Source organism: Pseudophryne corroboree, chromosome 7 (genome assembly GCF_028390025.1).
Source record: "Pseudophryne corroboree isolate aPseCor3 chromosome 7, aPseCor3.hap2, whole genome shotgun sequence".
Lineage (NCBI taxonomy): Eukaryota > Metazoa > Chordata > Amphibia > Anura > Myobatrachidae > Pseudophryne > Pseudophryne corroboree.
In genome coordinates, this window is record NC_086450.1 from 317,896,564 (window position 1) to 317,919,843 (window position 23,280).

General features: G+C 45.8%; 1 protein-coding gene across 6 annotated transcripts in view; it reads left to right on the forward strand.

The window, feature by feature from the left end:
- The window catches only part of CLEC16A (C-type lectin domain containing 16A), a 954,241-nt gene that overhangs the window by 396,793 nt on the left and 534,168 nt on the right, over positions 1-23,280 (forward strand). For all 6 annotated transcript variants that reach the window (XM_063934295.1, XM_063934294.1, XM_063934290.1 and 3 more), the window contains exons 11-13: positions 9,499-9,625; positions 11,960-12,060; positions 19,135-19,257. In XM_063934295.1, coding sequence (XP_063790365.1) covers positions 9,499-9,625; positions 11,960-12,060; positions 19,135-19,257 — 351 coding nt within the window. The remainder of the gene's footprint in view (positions 1-9,498; positions 9,626-11,959; positions 12,061-19,134; positions 19,258-23,280) is intronic.

The following is a 23,280-nucleotide window of genomic DNA, read 5'->3' on the forward strand; positions in this document are numbered from 1 at the left end:
TGCCTTTGATACTTCCGCCTCCCAGGATGCTTCCTTTGGACGCCGGGTTCTTGTGCCCGCTACAGTGCGTCCCCTCCCATGAGGAACTGCTTTAGGACATCCCCGATGTTATTCCCTGTGGAATACAGTGTACCCCGCTGCTGAAAACGAGATTTATGGTAAGAACTTACCTTTGTTAAATCTCTCTGGGAGGTACACTGGATTCCACAGGGCGCCCACCCTTACGCACTTAGCTTCTTTGGGTTTGTATGGCATTAGCCGCTGGTACCTTCTCCTGTCGTGAGAATGTGGTTCGCTGTGGCTACTAACTGTTATCGTCTCTTTTACCTGTTACTGCATTGGACTGGTTAACAAAACTGAGCTCCAGTGCCTGGAGGCGGGGCTATAGAGGAGGCGGTGCAGTGCAACTTGGGAACAGTCAAAGCTTTAGCCTGTTGGTGCCTCGGATTAAGATCCAACTCTACTCCCCGATGTTATTCCCGGTGAAATCCAGTGTACCTCGCAGAAACAGATTTAACAAAGTAAGTTCTTACCAAAAATCTCCTTTTTTCTCTCAAAATTCTACACACAATACCTCGTAATGACTACATAAAACAAGTTTTTTTTAGATTTTTGCTAATTTATTAAAAATTCAAAAAATAAGAAATCAGATGTACATAAGTAGTCTCACCCTTTGCTCAGTATTTTGTTGATGCACCTTAGGCAGCAACTACAGCCTCAAGTCATTTTGAATATAATGCCATAAGCTTGGCACACCTATCTTTGGGCAGTTTAACCCATTCCTCTTTGTGCACCAACGCTTCACATCACACCTGATGGAGCTTGAGAGGTGCTGCAGCCTTTTTCAGATCTCTCTGATTCAAGTCTAGGCTCTGGCTGGGCCACTCAAGGACATTCACAGAGTTGTCCTGTTTCCACTCCTTTGATATCTTGGCTGTGTGCTTAGGGTCGTTGTCCTGCTAAAATATGAACCGTCGCCCCAGTCAAGAGCCCTCTGGAGCAGTTTTTCATCCAGGATGTCTCTGTACATTGCTGCATTCATATTTCCCTCTATCCTGACTAGTCTCCCAGTTACTGCCGCTGAAAAACATCCCCACAGCATGATGCTTCCACCACCATGCTGCACTGTAGGGATGGTATTGGCCTGGTGATGAGCGGTGCCTGGTTTCCTCCAAACATGACGCCTGGCATTCACCCCAAATAGTTCAATCTTTCTCTCCTCAGACCAGAGAATTTTGTTTCTCATGGTCTGAGAGTCCTTCAGGTGCATTTTGGCAAACTCCAGGCGGACTGCCATGTGCTTTTTACTAAGGAGTGGCTTCCGTCTGGCCACTCTACCATACAGGCCTGATTGGTGGATTGCTGCAGAGATGGTTGTCCTTCTGGAAGGTTTTCCTCTCTGCACAGAGGAATGTTGTAGCTCTGACAGAGTAACCATCTGGTTTTTGGTCACCTCCCTGACTCGGGCCTTTCTGCCCCGATCGCTCAGTTTAGACTGCTGGCCAGCTCTACGAAGAGTCCTGGTGGTTCTGAATTTCTTCCATTTACGGATAATGGAGGCCGCCACTGTGCTGATTGGGACCTTCAAAGCAGCAAATATTTTTCTGTACCCTTCCCCAAATTCGTGCCTCGAGACAATTCTGTCTCGGAGGTCTACAGACAATTCATTTGACTTCATGCTTGGTTTGTGCTCAGACATGCACTGTCAAGTGTAGAACCTTATATAGACAGGTGTGTGCCTTTCCAAATCCTGTCCAATCAACTGAATTTACCACAGGTGGACCCCAATTAAGCTGTAGGAACATCTCAAGGATGATCAGTGGAAACAGGATGCACCTGAGCTCAATTTTGAGCTTCATGGCAAAGGCTGTGAAGACTTATGTATATGTGATTTCTTAGTTTTTTTATTTGTAATAAATTAGCAAAAATTTCAAAAACTTTTCACGTTGTCATTCTGGGGTATTGTGTGTAGAATTTTGAGGGGGAAAATGAATTTATTCCATTTTGGAATAAAACTGTAACATAACAAAATGTGGAAAAAGTGAAGCGTTGTGAATTCTTTCCTGATGCACTGTAAATAAATGGAAATTATTGCCTCAGTCTTTAATAGCTACACCTCGTAATCACACATTTGAAACAAATAAATTAACCACTCAAGTGAAGGAGTACTCCTCTCTATTATTGCGACAGAAAAACTAATTATTGCTGATGCTGAACTTTTGGGAACTTGGAAAAACATGCCGCACCATTTGTATTTTCCTTCACAACTCCAGAAAGGGTGTCCATATATCAGACTATTTAATAAAGAACTGTTTTGGCTGGTAATAGAAAACATCATAGCGGGATCTTTGACAATTCACTGTGATGGGCCCCTTAATTTCAACATGGTATAAAATGGACAGCTTGAAATGTATAGGAAATGCAAACAGATATTTAACCTCACTGAAGAAATTACCTGTTTGTAGCTACATGGAAAATGCTGCTTCATACTGTAGATTAGTGAGTTAGCACCTATATTTTTTTTTTTATGTACTTTGTTGAAATAATATCTACTGTATTTGTAATTGGAATTCTTTTGTAACATTTATGGAGATATATAAACTCTTTCTACAAAAGCAAAAAAAAAAAAAAATGGTTTTGAAGCATCGGCATCACTAGTGTAATAGTACGAGGTGAAGCTGTTTTTAGGAACCACAGCTGGAGTGGGCACTCCTCTGTGTCAAAGCCAATGTTAATACTTTTTTGTTTTTTTTGGTTTATTCATCTTTAATCATTGAATGCATGACCTAACAACATTTTGCTTTGGGCCCCACTCATTTTTATGTGTTCCACAGTGATTTATTTCTGGTTAACTTATTTGATACCAAACATCCATGTTAGTGAAAAAGAAATCATATTATAATAAAGTAAGTGGGCTTTAGGAATCATAAATAAGCAAATAAACTTTGTGCCACTTTATTGAAATAAAAATATATATTTGCTTAGCAATATTATTGAGGTTTATATTTTACTAATTCTTACGTCATTTATTTCTCTTACGTCCTAGAGCAGAGGTTCTCAAACTCGGTCCTCGGGGACCCACACAGTGCATGTTTTGCAGGTCTCCTCACAGAATCGCAAGTGAAATAATTAGCTCCACCTGTGGACCTTTTAAAATGTGTCAGTGAGTAATTAATACACCTGTGCACCTGCTGGGTTACCTGCAAAACATGCACTGTGCGGGCTCCCGAGGACCGAGTTTGAGAACCTCTGTCCTAGAGGATGCTGGGGACTCCGTAAGGACCATGGGGTATAGACAGGCTCCGCAGGAGACATGGGCACTATAAAGAACTTTAGAATGGTTGTGCACTGGCTTCTCCCTCTATGCCTCCTCCAGACCTCAGTTAGATCCTGTGCTCAGAGGAGATTGGGTGCACTACAGGGGAGCTCTCCTGAGTTTCTCTGAAAAAGAATTTTGTTAGGTTTTTTATTTTCAGGGAGCACTGCTGGCAACAGGCTCCCTGCATCGTGGGACTGAGGAGAGAGAAGCAGACCTACTTAAGTGATAGGCTCTGCTTCTTAGGCTACTGGACACCATTAGCTCCAGAGGGAGACGGAACGCAGGTCTCCCCTCGCCGTTCGTCCCAGAGCCGCGCCGCCGTCGTCCTCACAGAGCCGCAAGATAGAAGCCGGGTGAGTATAAGAAGAAAAGAAGACTACTTAGGCGGCAGAAGACTTCAGATCTTCCCTGAGGTAAGCCATTGCTCCCACACACAACACACACTAGCAGGCACTGATGGGTGCAGGGCGCAGGGGGGGCGCCCTGGGCAGCAATAAAAACCTCTAAGTCTGGCATTTATATGTATATGGGCTGCGGAGGCAGTAATTATAAAAATCCCCCGCCAGTTTTATACTTTTGAGCGGGACCGAAGCCCGCCGCTGGAGGGGGCGGAGCTTGGTCCCTCAGCACTAACCAGCGCCATTTTCTCCACAGAGAACTGCAGAGAAGCTGGCTCCCCGGTCTCTCCCCTGCTGAACACGGTGACACAGGGCTGAAAAGAGGGGGGGGGGGGGGGACTTGTAAGGCGCAGTGAGTGTATTACACAGTTAATTATATATATATATATATATATATATATATATATATATATATATAAAAGCGCTATATTATCTGGGAAATTGTTTCCAGTGTCAGTTGGCGCTGGGTGTGTGCTGGCATACTCTCTCTCTGCCTCTCCAAAGGGCCTTATTGGGGAACTGTCTCCTTATAACTATATCCCTGTGTGTGTGGGGGTGTCGGTACGAGTGTGTCGGCATGTCTGATGCGGAAGGCTCATCTAAGGAGGAGGTGGAGCAAATGATTGTGGTGTCTCCGTCGGCAATGCCGACTCATGATTGGTTGGACATGTGGAATGTTTTAAATGCAAATGTGACCTTATTACATAAGAGAATGGACAAAGCAGAGTCTAGGGAAAAAGCAGGGAGTCAATCCACGGCTTCGACTGGATCACAGTGCCCTTCTGGGTCTCAAAAACTTCCCCTATCCCAAATAGCAGACACTGATACCGACACGGATTCTGACTCCAGTGCCGACTACGATGATGCGAGATTACACCCAAGGGTGGCCAAAAGTATTCATTATATGATTATTGCAATAAAAAGATGTTTTGCATATCACAGATGACCCCTCTGTCCCTGACACGAGGGTGCGCATGTATAAGGAAAAGAAACCTAAGGTAACCTTTCCCCCTTCTCATTAGCTGAACGAGTCATTTGAAAAAGCTTGGGAAACTCCAGACAAAAAGCTGCAGATTCCCAAAAGGATTCTTATGGCGTATCCTTTCCCTGCACAGGACATAATACGTTGGGAATCCTCACCCAGGGTGGACAAGACTTTAACGCGCCAAGGTGGCGCTACCGTCTCCAGACACGGCAGCCCTCAGGGATCCTGCTGATCGCAGACAGGAAACTACTTTAAAATCTATTTATACGCATACGGGTGCTTTACTCAGACCGGCAATAGCATCGGCATGGGTATGTAGCGCAGTTGCAGCTTGGACAGATACCTTGTCAGCTGACCTTGATACCCTAGACAGGGATACCATTTTATTGATCTTGGGTCACATTAAAGACGCAGTCTTATATATGAGGGGCGTTCAAAGAGACGTTGGGCTGCTAGGTTCGAGAGCCAACGCCATGGCGATTTCTGCTAGGCGAGCCCTGTGGACCCGCCAATGGACGGGTGATGCCGACTCAAAGAAGCATATGGAGGTTTTGCCATACAAAGGTGAAGTTTTATTTGGGGAAGGTCTCGCGGACCTGGTTGCCACAGCTACCGCGGGTAAATCTACCTTTTTGCCTTTTGTTCCCCCACAGCACAAGAAAACTCCACAATATCATATGCAGTCCTTTCGGTCGCATAAGCCCAGAAGAGGTCGGGGCTCATCTTTCCTTGCCAGAGGTAAGGGTAGAGGGAAGAGAACACCTGCTCCGGCTAGTTCTCAGGAGCAGAAGTCCTCCCCGGCTTCTACTAAATCCACCGCATGACGCTGGGGCTCCACTGAGGGAGTCTGCATCGGTGGGGGCACGTCTTCGACTCTTCAGCCAGGTCTGGGTTCTGTCAGACGTGGATCCTTGGGCGATGGATATTTTATCCCAAGGCTACAAACTGGAATTCGAAGAGGTGTCCCCTTGCCGATTTTTCAAGTCGGCCTTGCCAGATTCTCCCCCAGAGAGGGAAGTAGTGTTAGCTGCAATTCAAAAGCGGTGTCAACAGCAAGTGGTTGTCAGGGTTCCCCTAGTCCTACAGGGGAAAGGGTACTATTCAACCCTGTTCGTTGTCCTGAAGCCGGATGGTTCGGTCAGGCCCATTTTAAATCTAAAATCCCTAAACCTGTACTTGAAAAAGTTCAAATTCAAGATGGAATCGCACCGGGCGGTGATCTCCAGTCTGGAAGGGGGGGATTTTATGGTGTCACTCGACATAAAGGATGCATTACCTTCATGTCCCCATATATCCTCCTCATCAGGCGTACCTGAGATTCGCTGTACAGGACTGTCATTACCAGTTTCAGACGTTGCCATTTGGGCTTTCAACGGCCCCGGGGATTTTTACCAAGGTGATGGCGGAGATGATGGTGCTCCTGCGCAGGCAGGGAGTCACAATTATCCCATACTTGGACGATCTCCTGATAAAAGCGAGATCGAGAGATCAACTGCAGAGGAGCTTGTCGCTCTCCCTGAGAGTGCTACAACACCACGGTTGGATTCTCAATCTGCCAAAGTCACAATTGATTCCAACGACTCTACTATCATTCCTAGGCATGATTCTGGACACAGATCAGAAGAGGGTTTTTCTCCCGATGGAAAAAGCCCGGGACTTCCAGAACATTGTCAGAGACCAAAACCAAAAAGAGTGTCTGTTCATCAATGTACTCGTGTTTTGGGGAAAATGGTGGCAGCCTACGATGCCATCCCCTTCGGCAGGTTTCATGCAAGGACGTTTCAGTGGGACCTCCTGGACAAGTGGTCCGGGTCCCATCTACAAATACATCAGAAGATAAGCCTGTCCCCCAGGGCCAGAGTGTCTCTCCTGTGGTGGCTGCAAAGTGCTCACCTTCTAGAGGGTCGCAGGTTCGGCATTCAAGACTGGGTTCTGGTGACCACGGACGCGAGCCTCCGAGGATGGGGAGCAGTCACACAAGAAAGAAATTTTCAGGGGCTATGGTCAAGCCAGGAGGCTTGTCTACACATCAACTTCCTGGAGTTGAGGGCCATATACAACGGCCTACGACAAGCGGAGAATCTTCTTCGCGACCTACCGGTTCTGATTCAATCCGACAACGTCACAGCCGTGGCTCATGTAAACCGCCAAGGCGGGATAAGGAGCAGAGTGGCAATGGCGGTAGCCACCAGGATTCTTCGCTGGGCGGAAAATCACGCAAGCACTCTGTCAGCAGTCTTATTCCGGGAGTGGACAACTGGGAAGCAGACTTCCTCAGCAGACACGATCTCCATCCAGGAGATTGGGGACTTCATCAAGAAGTTTTTATAGAGATAATAAGTCTTTGGGGAATTCCTCACATAGACACGATGGCGTCCCGCCTCAACAAGAAGCTTCGGAGGTATTGTGCCAGGTCAAGGGACCCTCAGGCAGTAGCGGTGGATGCCCTGGTGACACCATGGGTGTTTGTCGGTCTATGTATTCCCCCCTCTTTCTCTCATCTCAAAAATATTGAGAATCATAAGACGAAAAAGAGTGAAAACAATACTCATTGTTCCAGATTGGCCTCGAAGGGCCTGGTATTCAGATCTTCAGGAGATGCTCACAGAAGATCCGTGGCCTCTTCCTCTCAGGGAGGACCTGTTGCAACAGGGGCCCTGCGTGTTCCAAGACTTACCGCGGTTACGTTTGACGGCATGGCGGCTGAACGCCGAATCCTAGCTGGGAAAGGTATTCCGGAGGAAGTCATCCCTACTCTGATAAAGGCTAGGAAGGAGGTGACGGCGAAAAATTATCACTGTATCTGGAGGAAGTATGTATCTTGGTGTGAAGCCATGAATGCTACTACGGAAGATTTCCATCTGGGCCGTTTTCTCCACTTTCTACAGACAGGAGTGGATGTTGGCCTAAAATTGGGCTCCATTAAGGTACAGATTTCAGCCCTGTCTATTTTCTTCCAGAAGGAATTGGCTTCTCTCCCAGAAGTCCAGACTTTTGTAAAGGGAGTGCTGCACATCCAGCCTCCTTTTGTGCCCCCAGTGGCACCATGGGACCTTAACGTGGTGTTACGGTTCCTGAAATCTCACTGGTTTGAACCTCTTCAAACGGTTGAATTAAAATTTCTCACTTGGAAGGTGGTCATGTTGTTGGCCTTGGCATCTGCAAGGCGGGTGTCCGAATTGGCGGTCTTGTCTCACAAAAGAGCCCCTACTTGATTTTCCATGCGGATAGAGCAGAGTTGAGGACTCGTCCTCAATTTTTGCCTAAGGTGATTTCTTCATTTCATATGAACCAACCTATTGTGGTGCCTTTGGCTACGGATGACTTGGAGGATTCCAAGTCCCTGGATGTGGTCAGGGCCTTAAAAATCTATGTAGCCAGGACGGCTCGGGTTAGGAAAACAGAAGCACAGTTTGTTCTTTATGCAGCCAACAAAGTTGGCGCTCCTGCTTCGAAGCAGACTATTGCTCGCTGGATCTGTAACACGATTCAGCAGGCTCATTCTACGGCAGGATTGCCATTACCAAATTCGGTAAAGGCCCATTCCACTAGGAAGGGGGGCTCTTCTTGGGCGGCTGCCCGAGGCGTCTCGGCTTTACAGCTTTGCCAAGCAGCTACCTGGTCGGGTTCAAATACTTTTGCAAGGTTCTATAAGTTTGATACCCTGGCTGATGAGGACCTTGCGTTTGCTCAGTCGGTGCTGCAGAGACGTCCGGACTCTCCCGCCCGGTCAGGAGCTTTGGTATAATCCCCATGGTCCTTACGGAGTCCCCAGCATCCTCTAGGACGTAAGAGAAAATAAGATTTTAAACCTACCGGCAAATCTTTTTCTCCTAGTCTGTAGAGTATGCTGGGCGCCCGTCCCAGTGCAGACATAATCTGCAAGGCTTGTATATAGTTGTTGCTTCAATAAGGGTTGTGTTACTGTTGAGATCAGTCTTTAGCTGATACTGTTTTGTTCATACTGTTAACTGGTTGCGTATATTCCAGGTTATACGGTGTGGATGGTGTGGGCTGGTATGAATCTTGCCCTTAGATTTACAAAATCTTTTCCTCGTATTGTCCATCTCCTCTGGGCACAGTTTCTCTAACTGCGGTCTGGATGAGGGGCATAGAGGGAGGAGCCAGTGCACAACCATTCTAAAGTTATTTATAGTGCCCATGTCTCCTGCGGAGCCCGTCTATACCCCATGGTCCTTACGGAGTCCCCAGCATCCTCTACGGACTAGGAGAAAAAGATTTACCAGTAGGTTTAAAATCTTATTTTTTATAATGTTAGTTTTTGTCCTGCTATCAAGGTGCACGTTGTCTATTTGTTGGCACATATAGTACCACACACACATTGGGAGAGCTTGAGAATACTGCATAAAGATTTGAAGGTTGTGTGAGAAGTCTTGTAAGTGGGATTAAGAGATGATTACCAAAACTGAGGCACATCTTAGAAATACAGTGAAGAGAGTAGAAGGGAAAGCATTCTGTGATATGAGAGGGGTTGGTGTTATTGAGAGCTTTATAGGTGAGGGTGCTTTATGTGAATTGGGTTCTGGAAGACCGCGGAAACCAGTGTAGAGATTTGCACGTGTTGTGTCAAGAGAGAAAGATCAGACTTGCTCTGGCATTAAGATTGATTGTAGTGTGGATAGATGGGTGAGGATTATTCCAAATGCGGAGGTAGCAGTAGTCAGTGCTGGAGATGACAAAGTGATGAGTTGTTGACTCTGGGAGGAGGGATGATGATGTGCTTTATTTTGGATATGCTAAGCACAAACTGTATTAACAGTACATTTGTTATGTAGAAATAGAGATGGTGATTATGGAAAGATCGAAAGCAGCAGAAAAATCTTTGTCCATGGTAAAGGAAGAGAACACAACAGATGAAGAGAAGAGTGCAGCAGCTGCTGGTGCAATAACCAGTGCGATCAGGTAAGAATGTCCGCGTGCACAGCACACTAACACGAGTGAGGAATACACAGAATGTGACCGGTAGAACACAATTCTACAATTTAAGATATTGGCTCTGTAGCAAGTGGTAGGACTCTGTTATACAATGCATTATGGAGGGTAATGAGGACAAACCTCTGGCTTTTATTTGATCTTTGCAAGGTTGAGTGTATATTTTGTAACATTTGAGTATGGTCAGTGTAATAGGCCCTACACACTGGCCGATTTTCTGAAAGATATGAACGATCTCGTTCATAAATGAACGAGAACTCGTTCATATATCTTTCAGTGTGGAGGCTCCAGCGATGAACGATGCGCGGCCCCGCGCTCGTTCATCGCTGGTCTCCCGTCGGCTGTGCATGCAGGCCAATATGGATGATCTCGTCCATATTTGCCTGCACTTCAATGCAGCCGCGTGACGGGGGGAGTGAAGAAACTTCACTCCCCCCGTCACTGCCCGCCCGCCGCCGGGTCGCTCGTCGGCCGTTTCGGCCGTCGGGCACCTCGGCGGCGCATCGTCAAATGTGTAGGGCCCTTAAGGTACAGCTGATCTAACAAAAGACAACTGTCAGATTGCTAGAATAATAATTGCTCTTCTTCAGCACTTTTATTTACTCGTTTTAAGATGACATACACAATACATAGTCCATTTGGATAATGCAGGCTTATTACAAGTTATAAATAAAATGCTTAGCGCTGGTTGAATACTCGGGAAACCAAAGCACACGTTAATCTAAAAGTATATTTATTAAAACAAATAACGAAACACAATGAAGACTGAAAACTAAACTACTTGTGATAACAAATGCACTTGTCAAAGCCTTAATGTGCAATGGAATGGATACAAATAGATGACAAGTTTATTGCATTAATTGGTAACAAACTGAAAAATAATATTAAGTGTCCATATTTAATATCTAAAACAAGAGCCCCGATGCTGGGTACACACTGTACGATGTGTATCCAGCCGACATCTGCACCAGCGGGACACGGCGGGGGAGCTGGCATCAGCAAGTGCATACACACTTGCCGATGCGGGGAGCGACTGAGTGGGGCCATCCTGCATTCAGCAGCATGGCCCTCGCTAGCGATGTCTTCTGTTGGCCCGGCATGTAGGGCCAACGGAAGATGTCAGTGACGTCCCGGTGCAGCGCACATCATCAGCACATAGTGGGTACACATAGACAATGTGCCTGATACAGATGTGTCCATATTTATCTTGACTTCTTTGCTGCGCCTAGGCACACCATGGTTTATTAACATTATCTATTGTTCTCAGCTGCAATACAGTATAGAGAACAATACATCAGGGGATTAAGTCCGACTGACCTGGCTCAGTTAATCCTATAAAGGCCAAGATAAACGTGGACCCATCTGTATGTCAGTCCGATCCCCCGATTCTGGCAACATATCGTCTAGTGTGCACCCAGCTTGAGAGGTGGAGGGTGAATCTTTTGTATATATAAATACTAGAGATGAGCGGGTTTGGATGGAACGCCAGAATTAACGCCAGTTCGGTTTTATCCGGATGTTTCTTATTGGCTATCCAAAACACGTGACGTCCGTGAGCCAATAAGATGCCGTTTCGAGAACAGAGTAAATCCGAATAAAACCGAACCCGCTCATCTCTAATAAATACTTATATTATTTAGGAATGTTCAGCAGCACAAAGAAGTGTACTTCTAGAGCCTTGTAAAGCATCTCACCATTAACTGCGATCATATCTATCACGGGTTGTGACCTCAGATAGTTGTCTCAAAGTGTGGAGCAGTCAGTGTGGAGGGACACTCTATAGAGATTTAATAATAGACACTCAGAGCACCAAATGCCCTGTATACTTCAGAACGTGCATATCACATGAGTTTCCAGGCAGGAGTGAAGGCTACTGTACTACAGCCTATAGATCAGGTGATCTGTGGTAGAAGCCACGTGGCTCTTAAGAGTCCTCTGTGCATGGTCTTTGAGTAGTGAGTATGACCATGCAGTCTGTGCTATGGCATATATGATGTGGCCTCCGTTACTCAGTATATATCAACAGTTTCTATACTGGCCAATGGAGGGTGATGCTGACTCACATCTTGCACTTACGTCCTGGGCATATGGGTACACTAAGGAATGTTAACAGATTATTCTGACTAACTTTATTCATTTGTATTGGCGGACAGAATTTTATTCTTTTAGGGTGATTCTATTATTCGGTGGTCTAACAGAATTTTGCAGTGGATGCTTCATTGAGGGTCTGAAATCTCCCACTGTTTTTGTCAAGTCCCCAATATCATGTTTATAAGAGTTGTTTCTACAATTTGTTTTTCACAGACCCTTCCTTGATATGGTGTACAGTACACTGGAATGTTCAGATGATGATTACTACACTCTGTTTGTCTTATGCCTTCTTTATGCCATGTCTCATAATAATGGTAAGTACTGGGGACACAAATAGTACGTATTACCGTGTGGTGTACCAGAAGATGCATTGAGATGTGGAGTAACAAATTTAGTTATGAGCATAAGTGATGCAAACACACACTTTTTTTCATCTCATGAGACCAATACTGTTTTTGTGTCCTGTTCTGCACATGCAAAAATAATGGCCCTCATTCCGAGTTGTTCGCTCGTTCTTTTTCATCGCATCGCAGTGAAAATCCGCTTAGTACGCATGCGCAATGTTCGCACTGCGACTGCGCCAAGTAACTTTACTATGATGAAAGTATTTTTACTCACGGCTTTTTCTTCGCTCCGGCGATCGTAATGTGATTGACAGGAAATGGGTGTTACTGGGCGGAAACACGGCGTTTCAGGGGCGTGTGGCTGAAAACGCTACCGTTTCCGGAAAAAACGCAGGAGTGGCCGGAGAAACGGTGGGAGTGCCTGGGCGAACGCTGGGTGTGTTTGTGACGTCAACCAGGAACGACAAGCACTGAACTGATCGCACAGGCAGAGTAAGTCTGGAGCTACTCTGAAACTGCTAAGTAGTTAGTAATCGCAATATTGCGAATACATCGGTCGCAATTTTAAGAAGCTAAGATTCACTCCCAGTAGGCGGCGGCTTAGCGTGTGTAACTCTGCTAAATTCGCCTTGCGACCGATCAACTCGGAATGAGGGCCAATGTGCGGCTGACCTAACTCATTGGCACGTGTAGTTCCATAGCAGATGATAATGTCTGTGCAAAAGCCACAACACTCTGGTAAGAGCACAGCATCCTGTTTTAACACTTCATTTGCTTTTGACCCCAACATGAAAAAATTTAATTGTAAAAGACCCTGTTCAGATCAAGAGAGCACCAGAAGGGAGATTACAGCAATGAGAAACAGAAGAGAGATGCTGGCTATATTTACTAGATATGGGGCAATATTATGATTAGGTTGTGTTCCCATCAGGGCCATTGAGACAGCTATATGGGGACCAGGTTCTGAAGGTAGTATGGTCAAATCCAGGAGGCGTGGCAATGCCTCCTCCAGAAAAATTAATGGTTAATACTATGCACAGTGCTGCCATGGACATTTATTCCCCTCAACAGTTGGCCCTGACCCCTCCAAGAGGCCAGAGTAATTAGTATTCGCTCCACCCCCTTCTTGGTGCCCTTGGTTCCCATATATGCTATTGCTGTTACACGTTTGTGGACTGATTAAACGCAGTCATGCCAAGCAACCACGTGTGAATGGCCTAAACTATGCCTACCAGTATAAGGCTAGTGGAGTGGCATATAATAACTGTTCTATCAAAGACAAAGAAAGCGATGGCCATTATGGGACAGAAAATAAGATGCAATGTGCTGTTACCTTGGTGTCCCACTTTCCTATTTGTTATCATGGCAAACCTTAGCATGAGTCTCCATTAAGGAATATCTCTCTTCTAGGGCTGCCATCAGAAATTGTGTGCTACATGCACACAGCCCCCATAACCTCACATATACTGTAGATTATCATTATAGCTGCACACACACATGCTGCCCCACACACACACACTGGCCCCATAGCCGCACACATACATTCTGCCCGTGTAGCGTCACTTGGCATCACACACACACAGTGACAAGATTTAATTGTAAACACTTCCAGCAGCAATAGCGGAACATGAGCCGCATGCACACACTGCTCCCATAGCTGCACGCGCACACACTGCTCCCATAGCTGCACGCGCACACACTGCTCCCATAGCTGCACGCGCACACTTCTCCCGTAGCTGCACGCTCTGCTCCCGTAGCTGCACGCGCACGCACTGCTCCCGTAGCTGCACGCGCACACACTGCTCCCGTAGCTGCACGCGCACACACTGCTCCCGTAGCTGCACGCGCACACACTGCTCCCATAGCTGCACACACACACTGCTCCCATAGCTGCACACACTGCCGCATAGCCAGACACACGAACATGCACTGCCCCATAGCTGCCCGTGCGCACACACATACTGCCCCCATTGCCGCGCGCGCACACACACACACACACACACACACACACACACACACACACTACTCTTATAGCCGCACACACATACACACACTGCCACCCATAGCCTCACTCAACACACACTGAAAAAAAGATTTAATTCCAAGCATTTTAAGCATCCTTATTGTGGAACATGAGCTGCAGAGTTTCTTTAGCCAGCCAGTCCCTCACCTCAACCAACAACCTTTCTGCTTACCCTTCCAGCGTCTTTCCCCGGATCCGAGCCGCATAACACCTGCAGGCAGCTATTTGGCACCTCACTCCAACACTGTTCACGCCTGCTTACTCTAGCACCGGTTCACTGAGCCCGTACTGCTCCTCCCCACTGCCAGAAGGATGCTACTTGTCCTGCTGTTACCCACGCAGCCTGCATACATACTAGGGTATTCAATTAGCCGCAAATTCGCGGCAATTTTTCGTCCGAAAATTTTTCGCGGCAATCGGGCGAAAATTGCCGCGAAAATGCTCCGTTTTTCAACCTATTTAATTCCAAACGGGTTTCAAGTGAAAATTCTTGCAGTGAAAAGTGCAGCTGAAAATGGGGAAATCAGCCTGTACCCCCAAAAATGCTAAACTAACATAGGAAAACAGAAGAGAAGTGTGTTAGAGATCACATTAGAGAGTTTTTGGGGACTTAAATTGTGTGAAATGGCTGTTATATGCATTTTTAAAAAAAAAAATCAAAAAAATTATAGAAAGCAAGTTTTTTTGAGCAAAATAAATGCTCTCATTAAATTTGGGGTACATGAAAATGGGTATAAGTATATATTTGGGTCATTTTAGGGTACTTTAAAAAAAAGTGGAAACAGACCGATTACTCCCATCTGCAAGCCTAAAAACACCTGTCCCACTCATAAAACACCCCAATATACCTGTCCCATACCTTGAACCCCAATTTCCATCACTTTTTACTTTTTCACCCCAAAAATGACATGTCATTATTGGACAATTAAAAATAATTAAAAACCTCAACGTGCCTAATTAGTCATTAAGGGGGGTGTCCCAGGAGTTCTGTACCATATCCAAACATTTTTACCTTAAAATAGTGACTTTTCCCAACTTTTCACCTGCTCAGAGTAGGTGAAGTGAAATTAGTGAAAAAATGACCACCGATAAATTTTCCAGGAAAATTGAATAGGCTGTAATTGCGTTTCGCGGGAAAAGTCCGGTTTTTCGCGCGAAAAGTCCGTTATCGTTGCTAATTGAATATACCCCTAAGAGTTTCTGCTGATATCTGGAGACTCCAGGTATTGGTGGTAGGAGCCAAGGAGGGGCCCCTTCTCTGTACATGCTTGGTACTGGAGGCCAAGCAGTATTCACCCTTGATAGTGGGGATCAGTACGAAATCCCACTGGACGGGATCCCGGTGGTCGGAATACAGACACTGGAATCCCGACCAGCACAATCCCGACTGAGGGGGGAGCGCATCGCAGCCCCTTGCGGGCTCGCTGCGCTCGCCACGCTGCGCTCGCCACGCTGCAGGCACAGTGCCTCGCTACGCTCGCCACACTAATGGACACCCACGGAGGGAGAATATGTCGGGATTGTGCCAGTCAGGATTCCGGTGTCGGTATTCCGACCGCCGGGATTCCGTCCGGCGAGATCTTGGCCGCATCCCTGATGGTGGCCCTGCTTACTTCACATGTACAGCCCGGGCACGCATTTAGTACGTGTAATTCTACTACCTGATTTGAGAATACATGGGAGGTAAATGTAATAGCCTGCGAAGTGCAGGCATCGGCAGGATCCATACGACTCTTCCCAATGTTTTAATGTAGCAATAATTAACAAGACAAAAGCTTTTTTTTTTCTTTTTAATGATTGCTACTTTAAGTCATCGGACAGACTTGCACGGAAGCCACCGATGCCTGGAGTTTGCAGGTTTTTACACCATAGTTTTAGTTTCCATTTTATTTGAACTGAAAGGTTGCAGTTATTACTTGCATAGTTAGACAGGATCAGGGTTATAGACATGCACAGGACCGTTTTATTTAGCACTGTAAACCATTTCTAGACTATTACACTATGGTTAGTGATCTGTTTATTTGACCTACAAATGTTACCCCGGTTAATTACTACAATAAAGCCATGATGCTTTTGCCAGCAGTCTACGTACAGATTAACTTCTTCTGCCTTTTGCCAAATCTATTAGTAAATGTAAAATTCCTAGGAAACACAGGCCACCTACTGTACTCGCACTAAATTCTCAGATTGTATTCAGCTCATATTTACAAAGTCTCTATTTCATATAGATTGAAGTAGGATTTGTTGATGCTGATCCACATAGTGTTAAGTAGCCTTATAAATATTTATGTAGCAGCAGCATATCCCACAGCGCCCTACAAATACATTCATAAACAAGACTTAAGGTCCATACACACTTAGCGATATAATGAGCGACGTCGCTCATTTTCCCCCTCCTTGAGCGACGTCGCTCATTTTATCGTTAAGTGTGTATGCCGCCAGCGACGACCGATGCGCGGCCCCGCGGGTCGGCAACGATCGTCGCTGTCGGTAGGGCATGCATGAAGGATGTGGACTGTCGTCCACGACCTTCATGCAGGGCTGGCGGGGGCGTGACGTCACTGAGCGATATGAGCGGTCATATCGCTCAGTGCGTACAGGCGGCCGCCGACCGGCCGGCCCGGGAGGGGGAAACGTTAGACGATGTCGCTCACAGAGCAACATCGTCTAATGTGTATGGGCCTTTACTCTTAACAACAAAGGGTTCTCCTCACCAGCTACCATGTGAAATAAATATTCCAAAACCTTTCTTAGGTTTTGGAATACTTAGGATAGATTTTTGAAAAGTAATGAATTACAGCTCATGGTAGCCTTTCCTGCTGGCAGCCAGTCAAAACCAAATACAGCTGCAGCACCTGTGGGGGCCATAGCCAATCCATTGCAGCATTATAAGAGAGCTGGAGACTGAGGGGCGGGGGAAGAAAGGAGGGTGCAAGTTGACAGCTGTAGGAAAAGAGAGCGCGGATCGGCAGTGAGGGGGAGAGCTATGAAGGAGGCAGATTGGTGCTAGAAAGTGGGATTGAGATAGATAGATCTATCTATTATATATATATATATATATATATATATATATATATATAGATATAGAGAGAGAGAGAATGAATAAATACATTTTGTCAGGCTTGTTGAGAAGTTGAATCCTGCATTTTATAGCCTTATCCTGGAATAAAACCAAACATGTTCAGCAAAACTTTAATCGCTTAATATGCAGATGTGCTTGGGTGACCCAGTTGAAGTCATCACCTTAATCCAATAAAAAGTGAGGGAAAATTGCAAACTTGTTTTCCAGCTCTTAATAGTTCAGCAATGATTTCAAGTTTAGAAACTCATCCTAAAGAGAATACTAGGGGTAAATTTATCAAATGTTGATTTTCGTCTATTTTAAATCAATACTGAGTTTCAGGGACTATAACACGTACTGACAGATGATTTTTTTTTTGTTTTAAATATTCCTTTTTAAATGTTAGTATTGTACATGAGTGTTTAGCCCAGAAACACATCGATTTAGACCAATTTTCATTGATTTTAGAGCTATAATAATCGACCTTTAGTAAATATATGCCTTAATTGTAATTGATGCAATAGGTGTTTAAGCGAAGTATTGAGCAAGTTTTTTTTTTGTTTGCTTTTTCTTTGTTGCTTATGGTTATTATTCTGAAGATTGTGTGAAAATGTGTGATTCTAAAAAAATTATTATATGTTGAAGGGAAAGAAATGGTAGTAGCTGAATACTTTTTGAAGTCATTGTACCCTACAAGGTAATTGCAGATTATGTGTTAGTCAACATGTCAAAGCTAGTCTGAAGGATATGTACACCCTGGGATAAAAATGGAGTGTTTTAAAAAAGCAGTAATGTTTATTAAATGCTTGTAAACAAATTCTAAATCATTGTTCCTAATGAGACTATACCAACTTACATTTTGCATGCAACCTACTTGCGTTGCTCTTTGATGCCTTATTTTGAACACTTCAGATGCAATTAAGAAGCACAAGTGTGTTTCCACATGTTTTGTTGAGCAAGATGTTACAGATGCATGTTTAAAAAGCACATATTACATATCAGCCATGAATACTGTATACAAACACCATATTTTTTACTTATTTCATCAGACATTAAAAAAACACAAAGAAAACCACACATTGCAAAAGGCGGTATGTGTGTTGTCTGTCTTACTAGTTGTATCCTTACTGAGTGATGTTTTGCTGTTATTATAATTTACTAATATAGTGGCAGGCATATTACGCTGTACTGTCCAACTACGATATACCAATCACCTCAGTCCCTACCCCAGTGGATCCCGGACATTTTGTTTGGTTATGTGAGGAATCCAGATCACCCAGAGGAAAACCAAGCAAACAGGAGAGCCTTCAAGCTGTACACAGATAGGGCCCTGATTGAGACAATGACTCCAGCGCTGTGAGTCAACAATGCTAACCATGGTGCTACCATACTGCCTGTTGTTGTTTGTTGATTAGATAGACAAAAACCTCACCATTCTTAAGAAAAATTAATCACTTTTAGAAGTCTTCCTATTACAATGCTAAAATATTTCTAAGTGAAGTTGTGTTTCCTGTTGCTTGTTTTTCATTGGTATTTAGGTAGACTTACTGTAAGTAGTGCACAGGCCAGAGCTGTTCTTCATCTAGTTACATAATTAAGTAAACGGTACAGGAGGTACATTGGCAGAATGTGTGAAAATATGTAATTTTATTGTTCTCTTCTATAACACTGAGGAGCACAAGTTACCTACTTAGGTTGGTGTCATGTACTGGCATGCTAAAGGTAATGGGGAACACTCATCTCCTGCCAATGACCATGCTATGAAGCGTTGCATGTAGTGTTCTTAGTGCGTAATTGCTCGCGTGTGAATTGCCCATTCACTTCCATACCTTACCATGGATGGTTAAAGGGACTATGTTAACGCTAGTGTTGGAAAAGTACTAGCATTCACAGCACATGTATGACATCTAAAGACCCATTACTGCAATAATGTCTCATCTGCTGCTTTTTTTATTGACAGGAATAGAGCCTGCTAAATTGGAAAACATACAGTTGTCCTTGCATCCAGCAAAAGAAAATCGCACCTACAACCATGTGTTAGTAGAAAGATTAATAAGGATAATGAACCAAGCAGCGCATCCAGGTATGGGACTTGTAGTGCACACTGTTCTGCTTTGTGGATGATTAGCAGACTTAAACTCATTTTTATGCAAATATGGAATTTGGAGTAACTCGTTGGGCGCTGAAAGTTTTTTGGTGCTGCCTTGGACACACTGAGGGGTTTCCCTTACCCCCAAATGAAACAGATATTAGAATGTATGATAGAGTGACCTGGGCGCCCCCTTTCAGTGGCTGGGTGCAGAAGTAATTACTGATGATTCACTTTTTTAACCAGTATAATCAGTAAATATCTCAAAATGAATGTCATCCAATTATATAAAAAAATGACAATAAATTTAATACAATGAGATAAAACAAACATGCATAAAATATTTCTAAGGACAAATGTCCCAAACTCAGAATGAAATCGTACCCATAGGGTAGCAAAGGAGCCGCAGGTGGTATATACGGCATGGTGGTCCAGACTTCACCCTGCTCTGGCTCCTAAGCTTACCAGTGGAAGTCTATCCGCAAACGTCCTGGATCCGGAAGTGTGGATGTCCAATAGCCAAACGTGTAGATGTCCAATAGCCAACGCGTTTCGAGGTGTATAACCTCTTCCTCAGGGCTTGATGTGTTCACTGTGTGTCCAGAATGGCTTTTAAAGATGGTGGGTATGCACTTCCGGTTCGGAGGTCACCGGAACCGGAAGTGGAAATCATGACTTCTAAACACTTAATTTTCAACTTAGTATTGCTCTGGTGAGTACTATATAACATAAAAAGCAATCAAGTTACAACGCTATGTGGTTAAAATGATCTTTAAGGAGCTAGAGAGGCGCCGCCGAGTGACCGGAAGTGACAGGTCCCGGAACCGGAAGTGGCGAACCGGAAGTGGGGCATAAAAAATATTATTATTTCTCTGACGTCCTAGTGGATGCTGGGGACTCCGTCAGGACCATGGGGAATAGCGGCTCCGCAGGAGACAGGGCACAAAAGTAAAAGCTTTAGGATCAGGTGGTGTGCACTGGCTCCTCCCCCTATGACCCTCCTCCAAGCCTCAGTTAGATTTTTGTGCCCGGCCGAGAAGGGTGCAATCTAGGTGGCTCTCCTAAAGAGCTGCTTAGAGTAAAAGTTTTGTTAGGTTTTTTATTTTCAGTGAGTCCTGCTGGCAACAGGCTCACTGCATCGAGGGACTTAGGGGAGAGAAGTGAACTCACCTGCGTGCAGGATGGATTGGCTTCTTAGGCTACTGGACACCATTAGCTCCAGAGGGAGTCGGAACACAGGTCTCACCCTGGGGTTCGTCCCGGAGCCGCGCCGCCGACCCCCTTGCAGATGCCGAAAAGTGAAGAGGTCCAGAAACCGGCGGCAGAAGACTTTTCAGTCTTCATAAGGTAGCGCACAGCACTGCAGCTGTGCGCCATTGTTGTCAGCACACTTCATAGCAGCGGTCACTGAGGGTGCAGGGCGCTGGGGGGGGGGGCGCCCTGGGCAGCAATGATAGTACCTTATTCTGGCTAAAAATACATCACATATAGCCCCTGGGGGCTATATGGATGTATTTAACCCCTGCCAGGTCTCAGAAAAACGGGAGAAGAAGCCCGCCGAAAAGGGGGCGGGGCCTATTCTCCTCAGCACACAGCGCCATTTTCCCTCACAGAAATGCTGGTGGGAAGGCTCCCAGGCTCTCCCCTGCACTGCACTACAGAAACAGGGTTAAAACAGAGAGGGGGGGCACTTATTTGGCGATATGACTATATATATTAAAAGGGTTCACTACGGCTGGCCGGCGGTCGGGCTCCCGGCGACCAGCATCCCGGCGCCGGGAGCCCGACCGCCGGCTTACCGACAGCATGGCGAGCGCAAATGAGCCCCTTGCGGGCTCGCTGCGCTCGCCACGCTACGGGCACGGTGGCGCGCTACGCGCGCCACACTATTTTATTCTCCCTCTATGGGGGTCGTGGACCCCCACGAGGGAAAATAATTGTCGGTATTCCGGCTGTCGGGCTCCCGGCGCCGGTATACTGAGCGCCGGGAGCCCGACCGCCGGCAAACAGAAGACCACCCATATTAAAATGCTATAAGGGAAAAACACTTATATAAAGGTTGTCCCTGTATAATTATAGCGTTTTTGGTGTGTGCTGGCAAACTCTCCCTCTGTCTCCCCAAAGGGCTAGTGGGGTCCTGTCCTCTATCAGAGCATTCCCTGTGTGTGTGCTGTGTGTCGGTACGTGTGTGTCGACATGTATGAGGACGATGTTGGTGAGGAGGCGGAGCAATTGCCTGTAATGGTGATGTCACTCTCTAGGGAGTCGACACCGGAATGGATGGCTTATTTAAGGAATTACGTGATAATGTCAACACGCTGCAAGGTCGGTTGACGACATGAGACGGCCGGCAAACCAATTAGTACCTGTCCAGGCGTCTCAAACACCGTCAGGGGCGTTAAAACGTCCTTTTACCTCAGTCGGTCGACACAGACACAGACACGGACACTGACTCCAGTGTCGACGGTGAAGAAACAAACGTATTTTCCTTTAGGGCCACACGTTACTTGTTAAGGGCAATGAAGGAGGTGTTACATATTTCTGATACTACAAGTACCACAAAAAAGGGTATTATGTGGAGTGTGAAAAAACTACCTGTAGTTTTTCCTGAATCAGATAAATTAAATGAAGTGTGTGATGATGCGTGGGTTTCCCCCGATAGAAAATTATTGGCGGTATACCCTTTCCCGCCAGAAGTTAGGGCGCGTTGGGAAACACCCCTTAGGGTGGATAAGGCGCTCACACGCTTATCAAAACAAGTGGCGGTACCGTCTCCAGATAGGGCCGCCCTCAAGGAGCCAGCTGATAGGAGGCTGGAAAATATCCTAAAAAGTATATACACACATACTGGTGTTATACTGCGACCAGCGATCGCCTCAGCCTGGATGTGCAGCGCTGGGGTGGCTTGGTCGGATTCCCTGACTGAAAATATTGATACCCTTGACAGGGACAGTATTTTATTGACTATAGAGCATTTAAAGGATGCATTTCTATATATGCGAGATGCACAGAGGGATATTTGCACTCTGGCATCAAGAGTAAGTGCGATGTCCATATCTGCCAGAAGTTGTTTATGGACACGACAGTGGTCAGGTGATGCAGATTCCAAACGGCACATGGAAGTATTGCCGTATAAAGGAGAAAAAGACAACGTCTTTTCAGCCTCAGTCCTTTCGTCCCCATAAGGGCAAGCGGGCAAAAGGCCAGTCATATCTGCCATGGGATAGAGGAAAGGGAAGAAGACTGCAGCAGGCAGCCCATTCCCAGAAACAGAAGCCCTCCACCGCTTCTGCCAAGTCCTCAGCATGACGCTGGGGCCGTACAAGCGGACTCGGGTGCGGTGGGGGGGGTCGTCTCAAGAGTTTCAGCACGCAGTGGGCTCACTCGCAAGTGGACCCCTGGATCCTACAAGTAGAATCCCAGGGGTACAGATTGGAAATTCGAGACGTCTCCCCCTCGCAGGTTCCTGAAGTCTGCTTTACCAACGTCTCCCTCCGACAGGGAGGCAGTAGTGGAAACAATTCACAAGCTGTATTCCCAGCAGGTGATAATCAAAGTACCCCTCCTACAACAAGGAAAGGGGTATTATTCCACACTATATTGTGGTACTGAAGCCAGACGGCTCGGTGAGACCTATTCTAAATCTGAAATAGTTGAACACTTACATACAAAGGTTCAAATCAAGATGGAGTCACTCAGAGCAGTGATAGCGAACCAGGAAGAAGGGGACTATATGGTGTCCCGGGACATCAGGGATGCTTACCTCCATGTCCCAATTTGCCCTTCTCACCAAGGGTACCTCAGGTTCGTGGTACAGAACTGTCACTATCAGTTTCAGACGCTGCCGGTTGGATTGTCCACGGCACCCCGGGTCCTTACCAAGGTAATGGCCGAAATGATGATTCTTCTTCAAAGAAAATGGACGATCTCCTGATAGGGGCAAGGTCCAGAGAACAGTTGGAGGTCGGAGTAGCACTATCTCAAGTAGTTCTACGACAGCACGGGTGGATTCTAAAT